The sequence below is a fragment of the Pan paniscus genome, chromosome 19, assembly GCF_029289425.2.
Source record: "Pan paniscus chromosome 19, NHGRI_mPanPan1-v2.0_pri, whole genome shotgun sequence".
In the NCBI taxonomy this organism is placed as follows: Eukaryota; Metazoa; Chordata; class Mammalia; order Primates; family Hominidae; genus Pan; species Pan paniscus.
The window spans coordinates 92,047,559-92,069,873 of record NC_073268.2 but is presented as its reverse complement, the minus strand read 5'-3'; the positions used below and the strand labels follow the sequence as shown (position 1 = coordinate 92,069,873).

The following is a 22,315-nucleotide window of genomic DNA, read 5'->3' as shown; positions in this document are numbered from 1 at the left end:
CTGGTCTCCCCCGTCTGCTGGGACCTTTCTCTCCTGCCAGGCTGTGCTTTGTCCTCAGCGAGGCCTGCCAGGATGTCCAGGTGATGTCACCCAGTCAGCCTGTTCCATCCCCTGGCTCCCCCTCAAGCCCTCCTTCCACTAACACCACGGGGGTTTCAGGAATGACCTGGAAAGCGACGCCACCTCCGCAGAAGGGGCCTGTTACGCTGGGCCAGTGAAATGAGCACCTGGAAAGGGGGGTTGCCATTGCCTCTTTCTTGAAGACGCTCAGGGCCACCACAGAAGGAAAAGGCAGCAGCCCTGGTACCCAGTGTGAGGAAAAGACCAATAAGCTGGCATCATTGTCTGCCACTCAATCTGACTTCATAAAAGCCACCAGGGGCCATTTCTGGGTGGGGGAAGAGGCAGGTAGGAAAAGCCAAGTGCATCAGGCTCCCGGGCCTCAGCCAGAGCCCAGGCTTAGTGGCGCCTGAAGCCAGCCCTGGTGCTGCTGCACTGTGCACACTTTATAAAATGAGGCCAGGCATGGTGGCTCATGCCTGTGATCCCAGCATTTTGGGAGGCCGAGGCGGGTGGATCACTTGAGGTCAGGAGTTCGAGACCAGCCTGGCCAACATGGTGAAGCCCCTTCTCTGCTAAAAATACAAAAATTTTCTGGGCGTGGTGACGGGCACCTGTAATCCCAGCTACTCAGGAGGCTGAGGCAGGAGAATCGCTTGAACCCGGGAGGCAGAGGTTGCAGTGAGCCGAGATCATGCCATTGCACTCCAGCCTGGGTGACAGACCCAGACTTTGTCTCTTAAAAAAAAAAATGGACCTTGTGCCAGTTGTCTGGAGTGAACGTTCCCTGACTGCCCCATCATGTCAGTGGAGAACAGAGAGTCAGGCCCTGGGCTGGCAGGACACCCCTTCCTCTCCTGGGGGATTGAGAGCTGTGGGTGGGGGCCTGCCTGGCAGCAGGTCCTCTGAGCTGGCTGGAGGTGTTTATTAATCCTGAGCTCCGGGGCTGGGGCCTCTCCGCTGAGCCTGCGCCTGCATGTGCACGTCTGTCTCCAGCCCTGTCTATCCTGGCCCAACTCCTTCCCTATCTGGGTGTGATCGCCGCTGCGCTCCCCTGGGCATGTGGGTGTAACAAGTCCAAACCTTCTGTGGGAGTCGGGCAGGCTCGGCCCCGCCCTCAGGGCTGTGCCCTTTCCTCCCAGACTGGTTGTGCAGGAGGAGGCATGAGTGTGGCCGTTGTGGGTGCATGCGCGTCAGGCCTGGGACCCGGCCGCCCGCCCGCTGCCTCACCTGCAAGGAGGGGCCTCCCAGAAACTCCCTTCCCCAGTGCCCAGCCGCCCCACCTCGCCAGACTTAGCTGACCAGCCAGTGAGGACGCCCGCTGCCTCCCACCTGCCCTCCTGCCGTCTTTCGCCAGCCAAGCCCAGCCTGAGCCAGCACTTGCCTTTACGACCATGTTCAAGGGGCTGAGCAAAGGCTCCCAGGGGAAGGGGTCCCCCAAGGGCTCCCCCGCCAAGGGGTCCCCCAAAGGCTCCCCCAGCAAGCACAGCCGGTAAGTGGGACTGGGGGATGGGGAGCCGGGGAACTGGGGTGGGGGTGGTGCCAGGCCCAGGTCCTTGAGCCACCTGGCGGTGGCGGCGGCCCAGAACCCAGGACCAGCCCCGTGCTGGCATTTGGTGTCCTGAGGCCAAAGGGCCCAGGGATGGACTCTCTCCCTGCCTTGGGAGCCGCAGGCCCAGGCCGAACTTCAGCCCTGGCAGGAGGCAGGGGATGACCTGGGGCTCCCTACATCCTCTAAGGGGGCCTGAGGGCCACGGATTGAGGCTGCTTCGCGGGAGAAGTGCTGGACAGGAGCCTGCACTGAGGCCCTCCTCTGCCAGAGGCTGGGAGACAGGAGAGCCTGGCTGCCTGACTGCAGCTCTGCCCCAAGGCTCTACTTGGCTGGGATGACCCCTGGAGCCTGGGTACAGGGCATGAGGACTGAGGGGGCGGGGTGGGATCCCTGGGGTGGGGATGCAGGGGCTGTGCTGCCTCCTGCCCAAGCCACAGCCCTCCCCAGAGTTCTCACCCAGGGCCTTGTTGTATTGAAGAGTTAGGGAGGGGTTCATGGCCGGGTGCCGTGGCTCACACCTATAATCCCCGAACTTCAGGAGGCCAATGCGAGAGGATTCCTTGAGCCCAGGAGCTCGAGACCAGCCTGGGCAACATAGGGAGATCTTGTTTCTGTAAAAAAATAAAAATAAAAAATAGCCAGGCATGGTGGCTCGTGCCTATTGCTTGAGCCCAGGAGTTTGAGGCTGCAGTGAGCCATGATCACACCCCTGCGCTCCCGCCTGGGTGACAGACTGAGACTCTGTCTTAAAAAAAAAAAAAAAAAAAAAAAAATCCTGGCGCAATACCTCACGCCTGCAATCCTACAACTTTGGGAGGCCAAGGCGGGTAGATCACTTGAGCCCGGGAGTTCGAGACCAGCCTGGGCAACATGATGAAATCCCGTCTCTACAAAAAATATACAAAAATTATCTGGATGTAGTGGCGCATGCCTGTAGTCAGAGCTACTTGGGAGGCTGAGGTGAGAGGATCACTTGAGCCCGGGAAGTCGAGGCTGCAGTGAGCCGTGATCACTCCACTGCCCTCTAGCCTGGGTGACAGAGCAAGATCCTGTCTGTTAAAACAAAATAGAGCTGGGGCTTCCTTTTCCAGTGGGTGTGGTGCAGGGGGCACTGGGCCTCCCTTGGACCACACGGCTCTCTGGGGCCCAGCCTCAGCTCTCTGTGGATGGATTGGGCGGTGTTCTTCCCACTCACTGGCTTCAGCTCGTCTGCAGAGGAGGCGGCAGCCCGCCTGGGTCCAGGGTGTCGGGATGAGCTCAGGGATGAAAGGCTGGTGTGGGAGTGGGGGTGCCCATTACCCCGATAGGGATCAAGGCACCAACAGACACCGAGGCTGGGTGTCTGGGCGGACGGGAAAGACAGTGGTTAAGACTCTCAACTAACACTCTCGCTGAGTGACCTGTCCTCCCTGGGGCACCTGAGCCCCACCCAGGGTGGAGTGTGCAGCTCCCGGTGGGAGCAGCCATCCCAGGAGGTGGGACCTGAGGAGGGGCGCCCAGGGCCCAGCACCTGCAGCTCCCACTGTCCAGGCAGGCTCCCCAGCAGTGCGCTCCTGGCCTGGGGCAGCTCCGTCCTCAGGGCCCTGTTGGCTCTCCCCTCACGTGCGATCCACTCGTTTGACATGAACTTACTGAGCACTTACTGTATGCCAGGACTGTTCTAGGCACTGGAGATGTCGCTGTAGACAGAACCAACAGACCCCTGCCTTCAAGGCACTAGCCCTCTAGTGGGATAAAAACTAACACGTGCTGGGTGCCGACCCTGCACCAGGCCTGCACTGGACGTTTCAGACGGATAAATTCAATTAATGCTCACAATAGCCCTCAGGCATAGATATTTTTATTAAAATCCCGCTTTACAAGTGAGGAACCTCAGGCACAGAGAGGTTGAGTAACTTGCCCAAGGTCAAGTCCATCATCTTTCTGATGGAGAAAGATGAAACCAGGCTGTCTTGGCCACAGAGTTCTTCCAGACTGCTGTGCCTTCACCAGCACTGTCCCTTTGCCTGGGGGGGGCCCATCCTTTGACCCAGTTCAAGGCTTCTCCTGCCCCAGGATAATGATCCCCCATAAGGCACTGTGCTCATAAGGCTTGGACCAATCTGCCATCTTTTAGGTCTGCTTGACCTCGTGACCTCCGCAGAGTGAGTGCATGCACACAGCAGGTGCTCTATGGAGGCTGCAGGGCGAATGCACAGAAAAAGCCCTGGGGGGTGGAAGCAAGGTTTCCCCTCCGCCCCTGACCATGTGACTCAGAGCAAGTCAGAGCCCAATCTGGGCTTTGAACCCTCAACTCTGGAGAACGTTAGGGTGCCCAGCAGTCTCTTGCGCCTGCCCCCCCTCCCCGGCTCTGACAGTGTGAGGCTCCTCTAGATGGCTACTGAAGCCAGCACTCTGGCAAGGCTCCCTGGGGTGGAGGAGGTATAGGGGAACACAGGGCTGGAGTCCGAGGAGGTGGGGGTGGGGGACATGCTGCTGCCTCCCTGCCCCAGCCAGCCCAACTACCCCTCCCAGGGCCCAGCCAGGCTGGCTCAGGTGCTAGTGGCTGAGCCGGTGATTCACTGGCTCGGGGAGGGAAGTGGCAGGTAGCTGGGTGGGGTCAGGAACTCACTGCCAGCACAGCTGGCTAAGGCTGGAACACCGAGGCCGCCTGCCCCCCCAGCACCACACAGACCTGAGACCCTCATCTTTTGACCCGTCATGTGGCGGGGCAGTGCTAACACCCCCAACCAGGACTAGCTCACAGAGCCTTCTGCAGAGAGAGACCCCAAAGTCAGGGCAGTGAGCTAGGCTGTGGGGGCAGGATGGGGTGGAGGGAGGGCAGGGGATGCCACCTGGATGGGACACAGAGGGGCCTCTTCCACCGAGCTACCCGCTGTCCCCTCCACACACCAGGGCTGCCACCCAGGAGCTGGCCCTTCTCATCTCCCGCATGCAAGCCAACGCCGACCAGGTGGAGCGGGACATCCTGGAGACGCAGAAGAGGCTGCAGCAGGTGAGGCCCCGGCAGCAGTTGGCAGGGCGTGGACAGGCTGGGTGGCATGGGAGGCCCATCATCAGGCCTGGCACTCCCTGAGTGCCCCTTGGTGATGGTGAAGATGGGACAGATGACCTTTGTCCTGCACCGCCCATCCCCTAACACATGGTGGGAGAGAGGGCTCAGCTTCCTTCTTTTCTGGGCTCCCCTGTGTCCTTGTCACCTGCCCCACGGACGCCCTGGGCCTGACCCTGTGCCTGGCGTGGGCCTTGAGGTTGGCTAGCATAGCTGGGGTCCCAAAGTTGGGGCTCAGGCCCACAGTGATGGGCAGCAGGGGTGTGGGGGCTCTGGGCCCTGGCCAGTCTGCCCATCCCCTGCCCACAGGACCGGCTGAACAGTGAGCAGAGCCAGGCCCTGCAGCACCAGCAGGAGACGGGCCGCAGCCTGAAGGAGGCCGAGGTGCTGCTCAAGGACCTCTTCCTGGACATGGACAAGGCCCGGCGGCTCAAGCACCCGCAGGCTGAGGAGATTGAGAAGGAGTGAGTGGGGCTGCGGCAGGGCTGGGCCCGGCGGCTCAAGCACCCGCAGGCTGAGGAGATTGAGAAGGAGTGAGTGGGGCTGCGGCAGGGCTGGGGGTCCCTGGGGAAGACCCAGGTCCAGCCCTGACCTGCCGGCCACCTTCTTGACAGCATCAAGCAGCTGCACGAGCGGGTGACCCAGGAGTGTGCGGAGTACCGTGCCCTGTACGAGAAGATGGTGCTGCCCCCCGATGTGGGACCCAGGGTCGACTGGGCACGCGTGCTGGAGCAGAAACAGGTCAGGAGCTCAAAGTCACACCCCAGTGTGATCAGAGGGCGATACGGAACTGCATTTAATCCAGGGCCTGACTGTAGGCTTGAATAGTCAGGGTGTAGGGGTGGCTCAGGGGTCTGGGCAGAGAGACAGCAGAGCAGACAGTGCAGTCAGGGAAGACTTCCTGCAGGAGGAGGTACATGAAGAGACCTCAGAGGGGTGAGAGGGCTCAGTTGGGCCAGGGTGAAGTAGTGAGGAGAGGACAATTCCAGAAAGAAGGAGCAAAGGTTCCTGCCAGGAGGAAGCCTGGGCTTCGACGGGAAGTGGGGATTTCTGGGCAGGTGGGCAGAGCCAGGTCATGGGACATTCTGATCCCTGGTTGAGGAGTTGTGCTTTGATGCCACACAGAAGGGGTGTCATCATGACAATAGAGGGACAGTGGGGAAGGGCCCGGCTGGAGCAGGGCATTCTGAGGGCCCTAGAGCTTGGCTGGAGGTGTCCAGGCAGGAAGCACTGAGGCTGGGTCACAGACAAGGCAGGATGGAGCTGGAGACTTCTTAAGAGGCTGAGCCCAGCGTCTGGGAACCAGTGGGACTCAGGGGCCACTGCAGAATGGCCTCGCCCCTGGGGGAGCTGCAGGGCATGCACCCAGGCTGCTCCCAGGCTCGTCCACGCTCTGCCCAAATGACCAAGTCCACTTCTCCGGGTGGGAGGCGTGTGGGGTTCTCTGGCTCCCCACCGCGGTTCTTTGGGGACTGAGCCGCCGGCTCTCCTGCAGAAGCAGGTCTGCGCAGGCCAGTACGGGCCGGGCATGGCGGAGCTGGAGCAACAGATCGCCGAGCACAACATCCTGCAGAAGGAGATCGACGCCTATGGGCAGCAGCTGCGGAGCCTCGTGGGGCCGGTAGGTGAGCCGGGAGGATGTCACATCCGGGGCCAGCCCCAGCCCGTTTCTCCAGTCAGAGCCGGAGCTAGATCGGCTGGGCCCTGGGGATAGGGGTGGGTGGGGTATGGCTGGCCCAGATCTTAGGGGGCCGTCTCCCTGCACCCCACCTCTCACGGGCTTGTTTCTCCCCTTGGTCGAGGCAGGATGCATCCACCATCCGGAGCCAATACCGAGACCTACTGGTGAGCAGGAGGGAGGGTCGGGCAGGGAGGCTGCGGGTGGGCCTGGGTGGCCGCCCGGACCCTGCCCGGGGCCAGTGTTCCTGAGCGCGGCCCAATGGCGCCTTTTGCCCCCCACTTTCTGTCTCCCCACCCTGCTGCTGGCGGCGGGTCCTGAGCACAGAAGGCGGCGTCGTGGCGCGGGCAGAGCCTGGGCAGCCTGTACACGCACCTCCAGGGCTGCACGCGGCAGCTGAGCGCCCTGGCTGAGCAGCAGCGCCGCATCCTGCAGCAGGACTGGAGCGACCTCATGGCCGACCCTGCGGGCGTGCGGCGGGAGTACGAGGTCGGCTGGCAGAGGTTGGGGCCAGGTGGGGGCGGCCAGGGCCATCCTGGTCCTCACCGCCGCTCCCCACCCGACTCGCCCCCAGCACTTCAAGCAGCACGAGCTGCTGAGCCAGGAGCAGAGCGTGAACCAGCTGGAGGACGACGGCGAGCGCATGGTGGAGCTGCGGCACCCCGCGGTGGGGTCCATCCAGGTGCGCTGGGGCAGGGCGAGAGTGAGAAGGGACGTGGTGGGCGGGGAAGGGGGGGAGGTGGGGCGGACGTGGGGGGGGGCGTGGTCCGAGGGCTCCATGCTGCCGTACCCAGGCCCACCAGGAGGCCCTGAAGATGGAGTGGCAGAACTTCCTGAACCTGTGTATCTGCCAGGAGACCCAGCTGCAGCACGTGGAGGACTACCGCCGGGTGAGCCCTCGGGCAGGCGGCAGGGGCGGCAGGGGCGGCAGGGGCGGGAGGTCCCACAGCACCCCTGCCCACAGGAGAGGCACTGCACCTCTCAACTAGACAGAGCTGGCAGGGCGCCGTGGCTCACACCTGTAATCCCAGCACTTTGGGAGGCCGAGGCTGGTGGATCACTTGAGGTCAGGAGTTCGAGATCAGCCTGGTCAACATGGTGAAACCCTGTCTCTACTAAAAATACCAAAATTAGCCAGATGTGGTGGCACGCGCCTGTAATCCCAGCTACTCAGGAGGCTGAGGCAGGAGAATCGCTTGAACCCAGGAGGCGGAGGTTGCAGTGGGCCGAGATTGATCCACTGCACTCCAGCCTGGGTGACAGAGAGAGACTCCACCTCAAAAATAAAATAAAATAGAGCTGTGTGGTTGCCACTCGGTCCCAGAGGGAAAGAAAGGCATGGGCACATTCTCAACAGGGTGAAGCGGTTCCCAGGGGGGTGAAAATTGGTTCTTACTGGCAGAAAAATATCTTAACTCCTTTTATGCATGAAGTCCAGATCCACATACAGCACCTAAGCTGTATACAGCATATCTGTGGTATTAAAATTTCGGGGGGGCCAGGTGTGGTGGCCCACATCCGTAATTCCAGCACTTTGGGAGGCTGAGCCAGGAGAATTGCTTGACCCCAGTAGTTCCAGACCAGCCTGGGCAACATAGCGAGACCCTGTCTCTATACAAATAGATACATCTCTATCAAAATAAATAAATAAATAAAATTTTATGGGGATGAGGTGGGGGGAAATTAAATAAAATATTTTTTTAAAAGGCTCTTTAGGAGAATAATAAAAAAAAAATGGTTGAGAAACCCTGATATAATATGCAACTGGGATTTGGGGGCAGATAATGTTTCATACATTTTCCTATAGAACCACAAGACTGTGATCACACACATTGACAAAAATTCCGTAAAAGCACCTGGAATGCTTCTTTAAAGCACAGCTTCTTCTCCGGGGCTGGGACAAGTGCAGCTCCAATACCCTCTGTCCCAGCAAGAAAGACTTCAGGTGCTGGAGGGAGGCAGGTGACGGTGCCCTTCATTTGTGCAGGAAGGACGAAGACCAAGTGTTTTATGACCCACTTAAAAAAATTAAGTTCAGTGCACGAATAAGACCCCATTTGCAAGAGCACACCAGTGATAAAAGGTCCTGCCGCCTGGGTAGGAAAAAGAAAGACCGACCAGAGTAGGGGAGAGTGACAGTTTAGGTTTAGCTGGTTTAAGTTTAGCTGGTTTAGGTTTATCTGGTTTAAGTTTAACTGGTTTGTGCTTAGCTGGTTTAGGTTTAGCTGGTTTAGGTTTATCTGGTTTAAGTTTATCTGGTTTGTGTTTAGCTAGTTTAGGTTTAGCTGGTTTAGGTTTATCTGGTTTGTGTTTGGCTGGTTTAGGTTTAGCTGGTTTCGGTTTAGGTGGTTTGTGTTTAGCTGGTTTAGATTTAGCTGGTTTAAGTTTAGCTGGTTTAGGTTTACCTGGCTTAGGTTTTTCTGGTTTAGGTTTAGCTGATTTGTGTTTAGTTGGTTTAGGTTTAGCTGGCTTAGCGGTTACTGGTTTAGTTTAGCTGTTTCACATTTATCTGGTTTGTGTTTAGCTGGTTTGTGTTTAGCTGGTTTAGGTTTAGCTGCTTTGTGTTTAGCTGGCTTAGTTTTAGCTGGCTTAGGTTCAGCTGGTTTGTAGGGTCAGTGGGCAGCAGGTTGCACCAGGCTCTGCCCTTGACCACCCAGTGAACTCAGTTCCAGGAAGAGGCCGACTCAGTCAGCCAGACCCTGGCGAAGCTCAACTCCAACTTGGATGCCAAGTACAGCCCTGCACCTGGGGGCCCCCCTGGCGCCCCCACAGAGCTGCTGCAACAGCTGGAGGTGAGACAACCCCACCAGGCCGTCTGCACCCCACTTCTGGGAATTGGTCCTGTACATCTTTCTGGGCCTCACCCCTTCTGCCTTGGTACCTAGTCCTATCCCAAGCCCTGGCCTGGGTGCTGGCGGGGGGGTTTACTCTAGCAGGAGGCTGGCCAGGTACCAGCAAGCTCCTCCCACTTCTGGACGTCAGTTTCCTCATTTGCAGTGGGACAAGGGCAGCCTGGGAGAGCTCTGAGACCTGTCTAGCTTCTGCTCGGTGGCCTGGGTGATGCTGTGCCATCCCCCTCCCTGCAACTAGCAGATCCCAGGATCCTAGGTCCCCCAGAGAGGGGCTCCTTTTACTTTGCTGACTTAGAGACCCCTGCCTTCATGAAGGCCAGCCTCTAGGCCTTTTGAAGGACAGGTATGGTGTGGCCAGCCTCCAATGCAGCCTGGCCTGAGTCCCCCACTGCCTGGGCCCCCGGCAGGCAGAGGAAAAACGGCTGGCCATCACCGAGAGGGCCACTGGGGACCTGCAGCGGCGAAGCCAGGATGTGCCCCCTCTGCCACAGCGAAGAAACCCACCTCAGCAGCCCCTGCACGTGGACAGCATCTGCGACTGGGACTCAGGAGAAGTGCGAACTCCCCCACCTCACCCCTGCCACCATCCAGCCCCACCCAACCCATCCCCTGCCCCTGCCCAAGCCCATCCCTGCTCCATCCCCAGGTGTCTCCTGCACCCACTTTTGCCCTACTCCTTCCCTTGACCCAGACCCTCCTCTCTCCAAGTCCTGTCCTGCCTCTTTTCTACCCCAGCACCTCCCACCCTACTCTTGTCCCTGTTCCAGCTGCTGTCCCCATTTGTCTCTGACCCCAGCCCCTACTCTGCCCTGGCCTTGGCCCCCTGCCCCTGAGCCCTCAGGAGCTGCTCCCTTTCTGTGCCCCCAGGTGCAGCTGCTGCGGGGTGAGCGGTATAAGCTGGTAGATAACACTGACCCGCACACCTGGGTCGTGCAGGGCCCTGGTGGGGAGACCAAGCGTGCTCCCGCCGCCTGCTTCTGCATCCCAGCACCAGACCCTGATGCTGTGGCCAGGGCCTCCCGGTAGGTCTGTGTAGGGATACTCAGGGGCAGGCTGTGGGCAGAGCAGGCCGGCCCTGCATTGTCCAAGCCCATGGCCCAACAGACCCCTGCTAAAAGGCTGGCCTTCACTTGAAGCTGCGTCTACTGGGGCTGGGGAGGGAGAGAGGCAGAGTGGGGACCTCTTTCTTCAATCTCCTCTTCGTTCTAGGCTGGCCTCAGAGCTGCAGGCCCTGAAGCAGAAATTGGCCACAGTCCAGAGCCGCCTGAAGGCCAGTGCTGTGGAGTCTCTTCGGCCCAGGCAGCAGGGTACCCAGGGTGGCCCGGGGAGAGGTGGCTGTGGGGCTAGAAGGAGTAGATTCCGACTTCCGACTGGTCTGTGATGGGCAGGGGTCGCCTTGGGTTAGGGACCATCACTCTGGGGATTTCATCTCTGGGGTGGCCCTGCCCATCCCCTCCACCCTACCCCGACAGGACCCTCTGTGGGCACCTGGTGGGGGCACCTATCTGGCAGTCTGGAGATAGGCCCTGGGCCCTCACCAGCACCTCTGCCCCCAGCTCCATCTGGCTCGGACCCAGCCAACCCACAGGCCCAGAAACTCCTGACACAGATGACCCGGCTGGATGGAGACCTGGGACAGATAGAGAGGCAGGTGCTGGCCTGGGCGCGGGCCCCGCTGAGCCGCACCACACCCCTGGAGGACCTGGAGGGCCGCATCCACAGCCACGAGGTGGGTGAGCAGCGGGAAGGGGCGGCTGGGATGAGAAGCGGCCCGGCCCTGGTGCTCACACTTGAGGGAGGTGAGGCAAGTGCAGGAGCAGTGGCTGGGACGGAGGTGGAGAAGGGTGTGGACAGACCCGGGCTCAGACAAGCTGGTTCCCCTCCTGGCTTCTCCACTGACCAGCTCCGGGATCTTGGACTACATAACTCTCTGGGCCTTGGTTTCCTCATCCCTGAAGCAGATGTAATAATGCCCAGCTCGCCTGATCACTCAGGAAGGTTCCAGTAGGGCCCAATGTCAACACCCCAGGAGGTATTCTGGTGAAGTTCCTGAAATAGCAAGGAAGCCTGGAGAATCTTAGGAAGAGATGTCCCCTGGCTGCAAGGGGGAGCCTACCTGGGGAGGTTGCAGCATTGTGTAAACTCCTTACCCAAGAACAGCAAGCTCTCTACCACGTGGACTCAACACTCCCAAAAGTGCTCAGAGTGAAACCCACACCAGGCCGCAGTCTGGGTTATCCTTCCAAACCAGTTTCTTTTCTTTTCTTGAGACAAAGTCTCTCTGCATCACCCAGGCTGGAGTGCAGTGGCACGATCTCGGCTCACTGCAACTTCTGCCTCCCAGGTTCAAGCAATTCTCCTGCCTCAACCTCCGGAGTAGCTGGGATTACAGGCACACACCACCATGCCCAACTAATTTTTGTATTTTTAGTAGAGACGGGGTTTCACCATGTTGGCCAGGCTGATGTCGAACTCCTGACCTTAACTGATCCACCCATCTCGGCCTCCCAGAGTGCTGGAATTACAGGCGTGAGCCACTGCACCTGGTCTGTTTTTTGTTTTATGAGATGGGGTCTCACTTTGTCACCCAGGCTGGAGTGCAGTGGTGTGCAATGGTATAATCTCAGCTCACTGCAACCTCCACCTCCCAGGCTTGAGTGATCCTCCCACCTCAGCCTCCCGAGTAGTTGGGACCACAGGTGCAACACTGAGCCCAGCTAATTTTTTTGGGAGAGATGGGGTTTTGCCATGTTGCCCAGGCTGGTCTCAAACTCCTGAGCTCAAGCAGCCCTCCTGCGTTGGCCTCCCAAAGTGCTAGGATTACAGGCATGAGCTACTGCACTTGGCCATATTATTATTATTTTGAGACGGGGTCTTGCTTTGTTGCCCAGGCTGGAGGGCCAGTGGCATGATCAAGGCTCACTGTAGCCTCAACCTCCTGGTCTCAAACAATCCCCCTGTCTTCACCTCCCAAGAAGCTGGGTCCTTAGGTTTTGAAGTCATAGCATCTGCCACATCAGCGGTGTTGGGGTCCAGGAGAAGCCCAGTTAGACTGGGTGGTGGGTGGTGCCTGGTGCAGAGTCAGCACTGCTCGGTGATGGACCAGGCAGATGAGTGAATAACTGATGAAAGAATGAGGGCAACAGTCCCTAGTGGGCAGAGCCAGGGCTTTGGCTGGAGCGACAGGGCCGGGGGACCTGATGGTCTTGTGAGCAGGACAGTGACATGAAGATGACTGTAGGTAACTGTGCCTGGCGCTCACTGCTGAGCTCAAGACACAGGCTCTTGTGTCATCCTCCCATCAATCATTCTTTTTTATTTATTTTATTTTTTTGAGATGGAGTCTTGCTCTTGTCTGCCAGGCTGGAGTGCAGCGGCGTGATCTCAGCTTGCTGCAACCGCCACCTCCTGGGGTTCAAGCAATTCTCCTGCCTCAGCCTCCTGGGTAGCTGGGATTACAGGTGCGCGCTGCTACGGCCGGCTAATTTTTGTATTTTTAGTAGAGACAGGGTTTCGCCATGTTGGCCAGGCTGGTCTCGATCTCCTGACCTCAAGCAACCCACCCGCCTTGGCCTCCCAAAGTGCTAGGATTACAGGTGTGAGCCACTGCGCCTGGCCCCTCCTATCAGTCATTTTGTAGATGAGGAGACTGAGGGTCAGACAGTTTGCTCTGCCCCAGGTCATCCACAGAGGTACGAGTGGCGCCAGGACTGAACGCAGTTCTCTGGCCTGAGCCCAAGCATGTACCCACCACACTCTACTGCCTCCATGGGCGCAGAGTTAGGGTATCCTGGTAGAAGAGTCTGGCGGAACCCACCTGCCCAGAGATCCCTGACCCCGCCCCTCTTTAGGGCACAGCCCAGCGCCTGCAGAGCCTGGGAACGGAGAAGGAGACAGCCCAGAAGGAGTGCGAGGCGTTTCTGTCCACGCGGCCCGTGGGCCCCGCTGCCCTGCAGCTGCCCGTAGCCCTCAACAGCGTGAAGAACAAGTTCAGTGACGTGCAGGTTCTGTGCAGCCTCTACGGGGAGAAGTGAGTGCTCTGGGGACAGGGCAGCCACGCAGGGCAGCAGAGTGTGGCCCAGGGAGTGTCTGAGCCTTGCCTTCTCTGCGGCAGAGCCAAGGCTGCCCTGGGTCTGGAGCGGCAGATCCAGGATGCGGACAGGGTCATCCGAGGCTTCGAGGCCACCCTGGTGCAGGAGGCCCCCATCCCTGCTGAACCGGGGGCTCTGCAGGAGAGGGTCAGCGAGCTGCAGGTAAGGGACCAGCCGGGGCCTCCTGGTGGCAGGGGAACCCAGCATTCAGGGGCGGGTGGGTGGACACGGCGTCTCCCCAGCCACGAGGGTGCACGGCTGCGTCCCCTCCTCCTGCAGCGCCAGCGGAGGGAGCTGCTGGAACAGCAGACCTGCGTGCTGCGGCTACACCGCGCGCTGAAGGCCTCGGAGCACGCATGCGCTGCGCTGCAGAACAACTTCCAGGAGTTCTGCCAAGACCTGCCTCGCCAGCAGCGCCAGGTGCGAGCCCTCACCGACCGCTACCACGCCGTAGGGGACCAGCTGGACCTGCGGTGAGCGACTGGGTCCTCGGGGCACAGGGTGTGGGCTGGTGCAGAGCCAGGCATTGCTGTCTACAAGCTGTGTGATCCTGGGCTAGTGACTTCACGTCTCTGAAGCTGTTTCCTCATCTCTAAAATGGGATAACAACAGCACTTACCTCCCAGGGTGGTGCCTGGTAGAGACTGTCCCATCTCTGAATTCCCAGGGTCAGGGAGTGGGGATCTGCACAGCAGGCCACTCGGGCCTCCTGACCTGCCCCCAGGAGGAGGCTCCCATCAGCCTCCCTGTGCACCTGCCCCTGTCCCCAGAGGGCAGGTCTTATCTCTGTTCTGGGCCTCGTCCTCCTGCAGGGAGAAGGTGGTGCAGGATGCCGCCCTCACCTACCAGCAGTTCAAGAACTGCAAGGATAACCTGAGCTCCTGGCTGGAGCACCTGCCCCGCAGCCATGTGCGGCCCAGCGACGGCCCCAGCCAGATCGCCTACAAGTTGCAGGCGCAGAAGGTGAGGCTGGGGCAGGGACAGCTGCCTGTGCCCATGTGGCCCCCTAGTGGCCAAAGCTCAGAAGCGCTCTAAGGGGCTTCAAAGCCCAGGCCACGGAGGCCTTGGGCCCCTTCCCTGGCCTCCAGCTGAAATGCTCCTCTTTGCCCACAGACGGGGCCAGCCCATCTCTGTCTGGCCCGACTGGGGCAGTGGGATTTACAAGCTCAGGCCACAGAGCCCTGAGGGTTCCGGCCACTTCCTCATACTCATCAAGCCCCTGCCATGTACCAGGCAGTGTGTTTACTGGGGTACAACCCTGCACCCTGGCAGCTCCCAGTCTGGTGGGGGAGGTCTGTGATGCCGACAAGCATTGGTGGGAGAAGCCGGAGTGCTGTGGGTGCCCCCAGGCTGGACACCCCTGCGGGTCAGGATCGGTGGTGTGGGAGGAAGCAAGTGTAGCAGCGGGAGGGATGAAATGTCCCATGCAGAGGGCATGGCAGTCAGGGGAAAGGAGGGGGACTCAGGGGTGAGGGCGACCAGATGGGCAGACCACACAGGCCCTTCCGGCATGGGATCCAGGCTGCACTCTCTCCTGCAGCCCCCAGAAGCTGCTGGGGAGGGGATGCTTCCAAGCCAGTGTTTAGAAGCTGGCTCTGGCTGCCGAGTAGAAAATGACTAAGAGGGTGGGAATGAAGACACGGAGGCCCACGAGGAGCCAGGGTGGAAATCCAGCGGAGAGAGAGTGGTGGCCTGGCCGGGGAAGGGACCATGGCACAGGGCGAGGTGGGCAGATCTGAGATGGAGATGGCAGAATTAGGTGGACTTGGTGACTGCTTGAAGGGGACAGTGAGTGAGATGGACGGGGCCCGGTGATGCCCAGGGTTCTGTTGGGGACAACTGGGAAGAGGGGGCACCTCCACTTGAGGCGGGAACACAGGGAACAGAGCATATTTGGGGAGAGGAATGGGGCCGGCTGGGTCATGCTGAAATGAGGTGGCCAGGACAGCCGAGGGCAGTGGGGAGGTGGACGTAGGCATATGGGAGGGAACTGGGGCTGGGGGTTCCCCTAGGAGCTCGTGAGAGCAAAGATGGGTCTGGGACTGCCGGAAAATGAGAATATCTGGGGAGAGAGTAGGGAGGTGAAATTGGGAAGGGGGCCTGGGACAGAGATTCTCAGCCCTGGCTGCAAACTAGAATCTCCCAGAGAGCTTTTAAAACATCCCCAGGCCAGGACCCCTCCCCAGACCAAATAAGTTGGATTATTGTGGTCAGAGTATCAGTATATTAAGTTCCCAGGTGAATAAAAGTGGGCATCCCGTGTTGAGAACTTTCCAATTGGAGCCGTGGTTCTGGATGAGCTGTAGCAGCATCACCTGGGGACTTGTCAGAAATATGAATTCTCAGGCTGGGCGCGGTGGCTCACGCCTGTAATCCCAGCACTTTGGGAGGCCGAGGCGGGCAGATCACGAGGTCAGGAGATCGAGACCATCCTGGCTAACACGGTGAAACCCCGTCTCTACTAAAAATACAAAAAATTAGCCGGGCACGGTGGTGGGTGCCTGTAGTCCCAGCTACTTGAGAGGCTGAGGCAGGAGTATGGTGTGAATCCAGGAGGCGGAGCTTGCAGTGAGCCCAGATAGTGCCACTGCACTCCAGCCTGGGCGACAGAGCGAGACTCCGTCTCAAAAAAAAAAAAAAAAGAGAAAAAGAAATATGAATTCTCAGGGCCACCCGGACCTGCTGGATCTGATGTGCAGGTGGGCCCCGCATGCCTGCCTGCCTCCCACAGGCCCCAGGTGATGCTCACAGATACTCCTGTGCTAGAACGGAACTCTGAGGGGCACAAGGCCAAAGAAAGGTGGCTCATTCCTGTAATCCCAGCACTTTGGGAGGCCGAGGCTGGCGGATCACCTGAGGTCAGGAGTTCGAGACCAGCCTGGCCAACATGGCGAAACCCCATCTCTACTAAAAATATAAAAATTAGCCTGGCATGGTGGCAGGCACCTGTCATCCCAACTACTCAGGAAGCTGAGGCATGAAAATCGCTTGAACCCAGGAGGCTTCTGTGAGCCGAGATCACGCACTCCAACCTGGGTGACAGAGCGAGACTCGGTCTCAAAAAAAAAAAAAAAAAAGGAAAGAAAGGGATTCTGCCAAGGTGCCTCGGAGAGGAAGGAGGAAAAGCAGAGAGAATGATGTCAGGGAAAGGAGGGAGTTTGGCCCAGGTCTCCCTCCCTGCCCTTTCTTGTCCCTGGGAGGCAGCTCTGCCTGACTGTGGCCCTGGAGGCCCTGGCTAGAGGAGAGTCTGGGTGATTGGCATTTCCTGGCCTCCTGACTCTGGGTTCTTCCCTGGCAGAGGCTGATGCAGGAGATCCAGAGCCGAGAGCGGGACAGGGCCACAGCATCCCGCCTCTCCCAGGCCCTGCAGGCAGCGCTCCAGGTAAGCAGCTTGCCTTCAGCTTGCCCCTCTCCATGCATCACCCTTGTCCCTCTTCCAGCCCTATCCCCCACACCCAGCCTCCCCCACTGGCTGCCAGCCTGCTGTCCTTTCCTCCCTGCTCAGGACTATGAGCTCCAGGCAGACACCTACCGCTGCTCTTTGGAGCCCACCCTGGCAGTGTCAGCCCCCAAGAGACCCCGAGTGGCTCCCCTGCAGGACAGCATCCAAGCCCAGGTGAGATGGGACCTGGCGGGGCTCAGTGGACCTTGACACCAGCTCTGTAGGCTCCAAGGCAGGAGCTGACTCTGCCCTTCCCCTCTCCCTCTGCCCTCTCCAGGAGAAGAACCTTGCAAAGGCCTATACTGAGGTTGCAGCAGCACAGCAGCAGCTGCTCCAGCAGCTGGAGTTTGCTAGAAAAATGCTGGAGAAGGTACACAGACAACACCTACAGCTTTCCCACAATAGCCAGGAATAACCAGGAATGCCCACTCCATTCCCAAAATGCCAGGCTGTCACCCTGGTAGTCTCCCTTTCTCCTCTCCCTCCTGCCTGCAGCCCCTGGGCAGCTCTGGCTGCTGGAGAGGGGAGCGGATTCTGGCCACCCAGTTTTCTCTCCAGCAGCTCTTACAGGCTGGTGTCCATCCCAGGGTTAGGCCCTGGAGATGGCATTCATGGCCACTGGGCATCCTCCAGTGGGACAAGACCTCTAACCCCAGAGAGCAGAGAAAATCCCCTAGAGCTTCACCCTCAGCCACCTGGCTCTCCACCTTCGGCCTACACACCCTCAAGCCAGAACTTCTCCAGGACTCCTGGTGACTTGCCAGCTTTTCTGTTACCCTCGGCCACAGTCAGGGTCCCTGGATGGAAGGGGAAAAGGGAGAGGTTCTGGAGGGACAGGGAGAACCTGTCCTGTTTGCACTTTTTTTTTTTTTTTTGAGACGGAGTCTCGCTCTATCACCAAGGCTGGAGTGCAGTGGCACAATCTCAGCTCACTGCAACCTCCGCCTCCCTGGTTCAAGCGATTCTCCTGCCTCGGCCTCCTGAGTAACTGGGATTACAGGCATGCGTCACCACGCCCAGCTAATTTTTTGGATTTTTAGTAGAGATGGGGTTTCACTATGTTGATCAGGCTGGTCTCGAACTCCTGACCTCAGGTGATCCGCCCACCTTGGCCTCCCAAAGTGTTGGGATTAAAGGCATCAGCCATCGCACCTGGCCCTTATTTGCGCTTTCTAATGCAAACCAGGCCTGCACACTGCCTTGGGTCCTAAAATCATTGCATTGACTGGGTCTTCTCAAAATCCTATATCCAAGCATCTTAGGTCTTCAGCTCCACCTCTGAGGACCCACTGGGGAGTCTCAGGAAACAGGGAGGGGTCTTTCATCTCAGGAAAAACATGGAGCTCCTATCTCCACCGCCCACCCCGTGCTCTACCCTTCTTCCTCTCTGCAGAAGGAGCTCAGTGAGGACATCCGAAGGACCCATGATGCAAAGCAGGGCTCCGAGAGCTCTGCCCAAGCTGGGAGAGAGTCAGAGGCCCTGAAGGCCCAGCTGGAAGAGGAGAGGAAGCGGGTGGCCCGGGTGCAGCATGAGCTGGAGGCGCAGAGGAGCCAACTGCTGCAGCTGAGGACCCAGCGGCCCTTGGAGAGGCTGGAGGAGAAGGAAGTGGTAGAGTTCTACCGGGACCCCCAGCTGGAGGGCAGCCTGTCCAGGGTGAAGGCCCAGGTGGAGGAGGAGGGCAAGCGGCGGGCTGGCCTGCAGGCAGACCTGGAAGTGGCAGCCCAGAAGGTCGTGCAGCTGGAAAGCAAGAGGAAGACCATGCAGCCTCATCTGCTGACCAAGGAGGTCACCCAGGTGGAGAGGGACCCCGGCCTGGACAGCCAGGCGGCCCAGCTCAGGATCCAGATCCAGCAGCTCCGCGGGGAGGATGCCGTCATCTCGGCCCGGCTGGAAGGGCTGAAGAAGGAGCTACTGGCCCTTGAGAAGAGGGAGGTGGACGTGAAGGAGAAGGTCGTGGTGAAAGAGGTGGTCAAGGTGGAGAAGAATCTGGAAATGGTCAAGGCAGCCCAGGCTCTGAGGCTGCAGATGGAGGAGGATGCTGCGCGGAGGAAGCAGGCGGAGGAGGCTGTGGCCAAGCTACAGGCTCGCATCCAAGACCTGGAGCGGGCTATCAGCTTGGTGGAGCCCAAGGTCATCGTGAAGGAGGTGAAGAAGGTGGAGCAGGACCCAGGGCTCCTCCAGGAGTCCTCCAGGCTGAGGAGCCTCCTCGAGGAGGAGAGGACCAAGAACGCGACGCTGGCCAGGGAGCTGAGCGACCTGCACAGCAAGTACAGCGTGGTGGAGAAGCAGAGGCCCAAAGTGCAGCTCCAGGAGCGCGTCCACGAGATCTTCCGGGTGGATCCGGAGACAGAGCAGGAGATCACTCGGCTCAAGGCCAAGCTGCAGGAGATGGCGGGCAAGAGGAGCGGTGTGGAGAAGGAGGTGGAGAAGCTGCTGCCCGACCTGGAGGTCCTGCGGGCCCAGAAGCCCACGGTGGAGTACAAGGAGGTGACCCAGGAGGTGGTGAGGCATGAGAGAAGCCCCGAGGTGCTGCGTGAGATCGACCGCCTGAAGGCTCAGCTCAACGAGCTCGTCAACAGCCACGGGCGCTCCCAGGAGCATCTCATCCGCCTGCAGGGTGAGCGCGACGAGTGGAGGCGCGAGCGGGCCAAGGTGGAGACCAAGACGGTGAGCAAGGAGGTGGTGCGCCACGAGAAGGACCCGGTGCTGGAGAAAGAAGCAGAGCGGCTCCGCCAGGAGGTGCGGGAGGCGGCCCAGAAGAGGCGGGCCGCGGAGGACGCGGTGTACGAGCTGCAGAGCAAGCGCCTGCTGCTGGAGAGGAGGAAGCCCGAGGAGAAGGTGGTGGTGCAGGAGGTGGTGGTCACCCAGAAGGACCCGAAGCTGCGCGAGGAGCACAGCCGGCTGAGCGGGAGCCTGGATGAGGAGGTGGGCCGGCGGCGCCGGCTAGAGCTTGAGGTGCAGCAGCTGCGGGCCGGCGTGGAGGAGCAGGAGGGCCTGCTCAGCTTCCAGGAGGACCGCAGCAAGAAGCTGGCCGTGGAGAGGGAGCTGCGGCAGCTGACCTTGAGGATCCAGGAGCTCGAGAAGCGGCCTCCCACGGTGCAGGAGAAGATCATCATGGAGGAAGTGGTCAAGCTGGAGAAGGACCCGGACCTGGAGAAGTCCACGGAAGCCCTGCGGCGGGACCTGGACCAGGAGAAGACCCAGGTAACCGAGCTGAATCGGGAGTGCAAGAACCTGCAGGTCCAGATTGACGTCCTCCAGAAAGCCAAATCGCAGGAGAAGACCATCTACAAGGAAGTGATCCGGGTGCAGAAGGACCGCGTCCTGGAAGATGAGCGGGCCCGCGTGTGGGAGATGCTCAACAGGGAGCGCACGGCCCGGCAGGCCCGGGAGGAGGAGGCACGGCGCCTGCGGGAGCGCATTGACCGGGCCGAGACGCTGGGGAGAACCTGGTCCCGGGAGGAGTCCGAGCTGCAGAGGGCCCGGGACCAGGCCGACCAGGAGCGTGGGCGGCTGCAGCAGGAGCTGCGGGCTCTGGAGAGGCAGAAGCAGCAGCAGACACTGCAGCTGCAGGAGGAGTCGAAGCTGCTCAGCCAGAAGACGGAGAGCGAGCGACAGAAGGCGGCCCAGCGGGGCCAGGAGCTCTCACGGCTGGAGGCGGCCATCCTCCGCGAGAAGGACCAGATCTACGAGAAGGAGCGGACGCTCCGGGACCTCCATGCCAAGGTGAGCCGGGAGGAGCTCAGCCAGGAGACCCAGACGCGAGAGACCAACCTTTCCACCAAGATCTCCATCCTGGAACCCGAGACGGGGAAGGACATGTCCCCATACGAGGCCTACAAGAGGGGCATCATCGACAGGGGCCAGTACTTGCAGCTGCAGGAGCTCGAGTGTGACTGGGAGGAGGTCACCACCTCGGGGCCCTGTGGGGAGGAGTCTGTGCTCCTGGACCGCAAGAGCGGGAAGCAGTACTCCATCGAGGCCGCCCTCCGCTGCCGGCGCATCTCTAAGGAGGAGTACCATCTGTACAAGGACGGCCACCTGCCCATCTCCGAGTTTGCGCTGCTTGTAGCTGGGGAGACCAAGCCAAGCTCCTCACTCTCCGTCGGCTCTATCATCTCCAAGTCCCCGCTCGCCTCCCCGGCCCCGCAGAGCACCAGTTTCTTCTCTCCCAGCTTCTCTCTCGGGCTCGGTGATGACAGCTTCCCTATCGCCGGGATCTATGACACAACCACAGACAACAAGTGCAGCATCAAGACGGCTGTAGCCAAGAACATGCTGGACCCCATCACTGGGCAGAAGCTACTGGAGGCCCAGGCGGCCACAGGGGGCATCGTGGACCTGCTCAGCCGTGAGCGCTACTCTGTGCACAAGGCAATGGAGAGGGGCCTGATTGAGAACACCTCCACACAGAGGCTGCTCAACGCCCAGAAGGCCTTCACCGGCATCGAGGACCCCGTCACCAAGAAGAGGCTGTCGGTGGGCGAGGCCGTCCAGAAGGGCTGGATGCCCCGGGAGAGCGTGCTCCCACACCTGCAGGTGCAGCACCTGACCGGGGGGCTCATCGACCCCAAGAGGACAGGCCGCATCCCCATCCAGCAGGCCCTCCTCTCCGGGATGATCAGTGAAGAGCTGGCCCAGCTCCTGCAGGACGAGTCCAGCTACGAGAAGGATTTGACAGACCCCATCTCCAAGGAACGGCTGAGCTACAAGGAGGCCATGGGCCGCTGCCGCAAAGACCCCCTGAGCGGCCTGCTGCTCCTGCCAGCGGCACTGGAGGGGTACCGCTGCTACCGCTCCACCTCCCCCACCATCCCGCGCTCCCTTCGCTGACACGGGCCAAGCAGCCAGTGGGGAAGTGCGTGTGTTGGGCCAGGTAGGATACGTACACCTCTTGCCTCACAGCAGCCTCATCCCAGGCAGTGGGTCTTCCCTCTGTCCAACCACTGTTTTATTATTTTACTAACATGGTGATGGGCTCCCTCCCCTAACCTTGGTGCCTGATCCATCCCCAGACCAGGACAGCAGCCACTCAGTTCTTCCTCCACCTCCACCCAGTGATCCCAATAAACGAATTCTGTTTCCCCGTGCCATGTGGTGTCCCATTCATTCACATTTGAGAGTGCAGGACCCATGTGTCTGGGGGATGAGTGCAAGGACAGCGTTGCTCAAGTCCTTGCCTGGGCGGACGTGCTCAATTCGCCTGCCTGGGAAACAGGCATCCTCGGAGGGCTGTGCCTCCTTGAGTGCGGGGCAGGGATGCGGTGGCAGGTCATGGAAAGAGATTATGGTTTAAAATCACTAAAGGAGGCCGGGCACAGTGGCTCACACCTGTAATCCCAGCATTTAGGGAGGCCAAGGCGGGTGGATCCGAGGTCAGGAGTTCGAGACCAGCCTGACGAACATGGTGAAACCCCAACTCTACTAAAAATACAAAAATTAGCTGGGTGTGGTGGTGTGCACCTAAAATCCCCGCTACTCAGGAGGCTGAGGCAGGAGAATCACGTGAACCTGGGAGGCGGACGTTCCAGTGAGCAGAGATCACGCCACTGCACTCTACCCTGGGCAACAGGGTAGACCTGAGACA

At 59.9% G+C, this 22,315-nt stretch overlaps 1 protein-coding gene across 1 annotated transcript; it reads left to right on the top strand.

Annotated features, from left to right (window-relative positions):
* Nucleotides 1-669: 669 nt before the first annotated feature.
* On the top strand, nucleotides 670-21,818 carry EVPL (envoplakin). The gene is made up of 22 exons (XM_063599415.1): nucleotides 670-1,552; nucleotides 4,508-4,607; nucleotides 4,974-5,128; nucleotides 5,279-5,405; nucleotides 6,160-6,285; nucleotides 6,471-6,509; nucleotides 6,670-6,831; nucleotides 6,917-7,024; nucleotides 7,137-7,232; nucleotides 9,009-9,134; nucleotides 9,602-9,748; nucleotides 10,062-10,216; nucleotides 10,404-10,501; nucleotides 10,751-10,923; nucleotides 13,046-13,224; nucleotides 13,309-13,447; nucleotides 13,565-13,758; nucleotides 14,098-14,248; nucleotides 16,584-16,667; nucleotides 16,791-16,901; nucleotides 17,005-17,097; nucleotides 18,121-21,818. The coding sequence occupies exons 1-22, from the start codon at nucleotides 1,455-1,457 to the stop codon at nucleotides 21,559-21,561; spliced, it is 6,102 nt and encodes a 2,033-aa protein (XP_063455485.1). The 5' UTR covers nucleotides 670-1,454; the 3' UTR covers nucleotides 21,562-21,818.
* Nucleotides 21,819-22,315: the final 497 nt, after the last annotated feature.

Excerpts from the sequence above, each read along its gene's own strand:
- EVPL (XM_063599415.1), top strand. The coding sequence starts at position 1,455 with ATGTTCAAGGGGCTGAGCAAAGGCTCCCAGGGGAAGGGGTCCCCCAAG. Across the intron at positions 5,129-5,278 it reads GCTGAGGAGATTGAGAAGGA|CATCAAGCAGCTGCACGAGC; the intron begins GTGAGTGGGGCT and ends CCTTCTTGACAG. Across the intron at positions 16,668-16,790 it reads CCCTGCAGGCAGCGCTCCAG|GACTATGAGCTCCAGGCAGA; the intron begins GTAAGCAGCTTG and ends CTCCCTGCTCAG.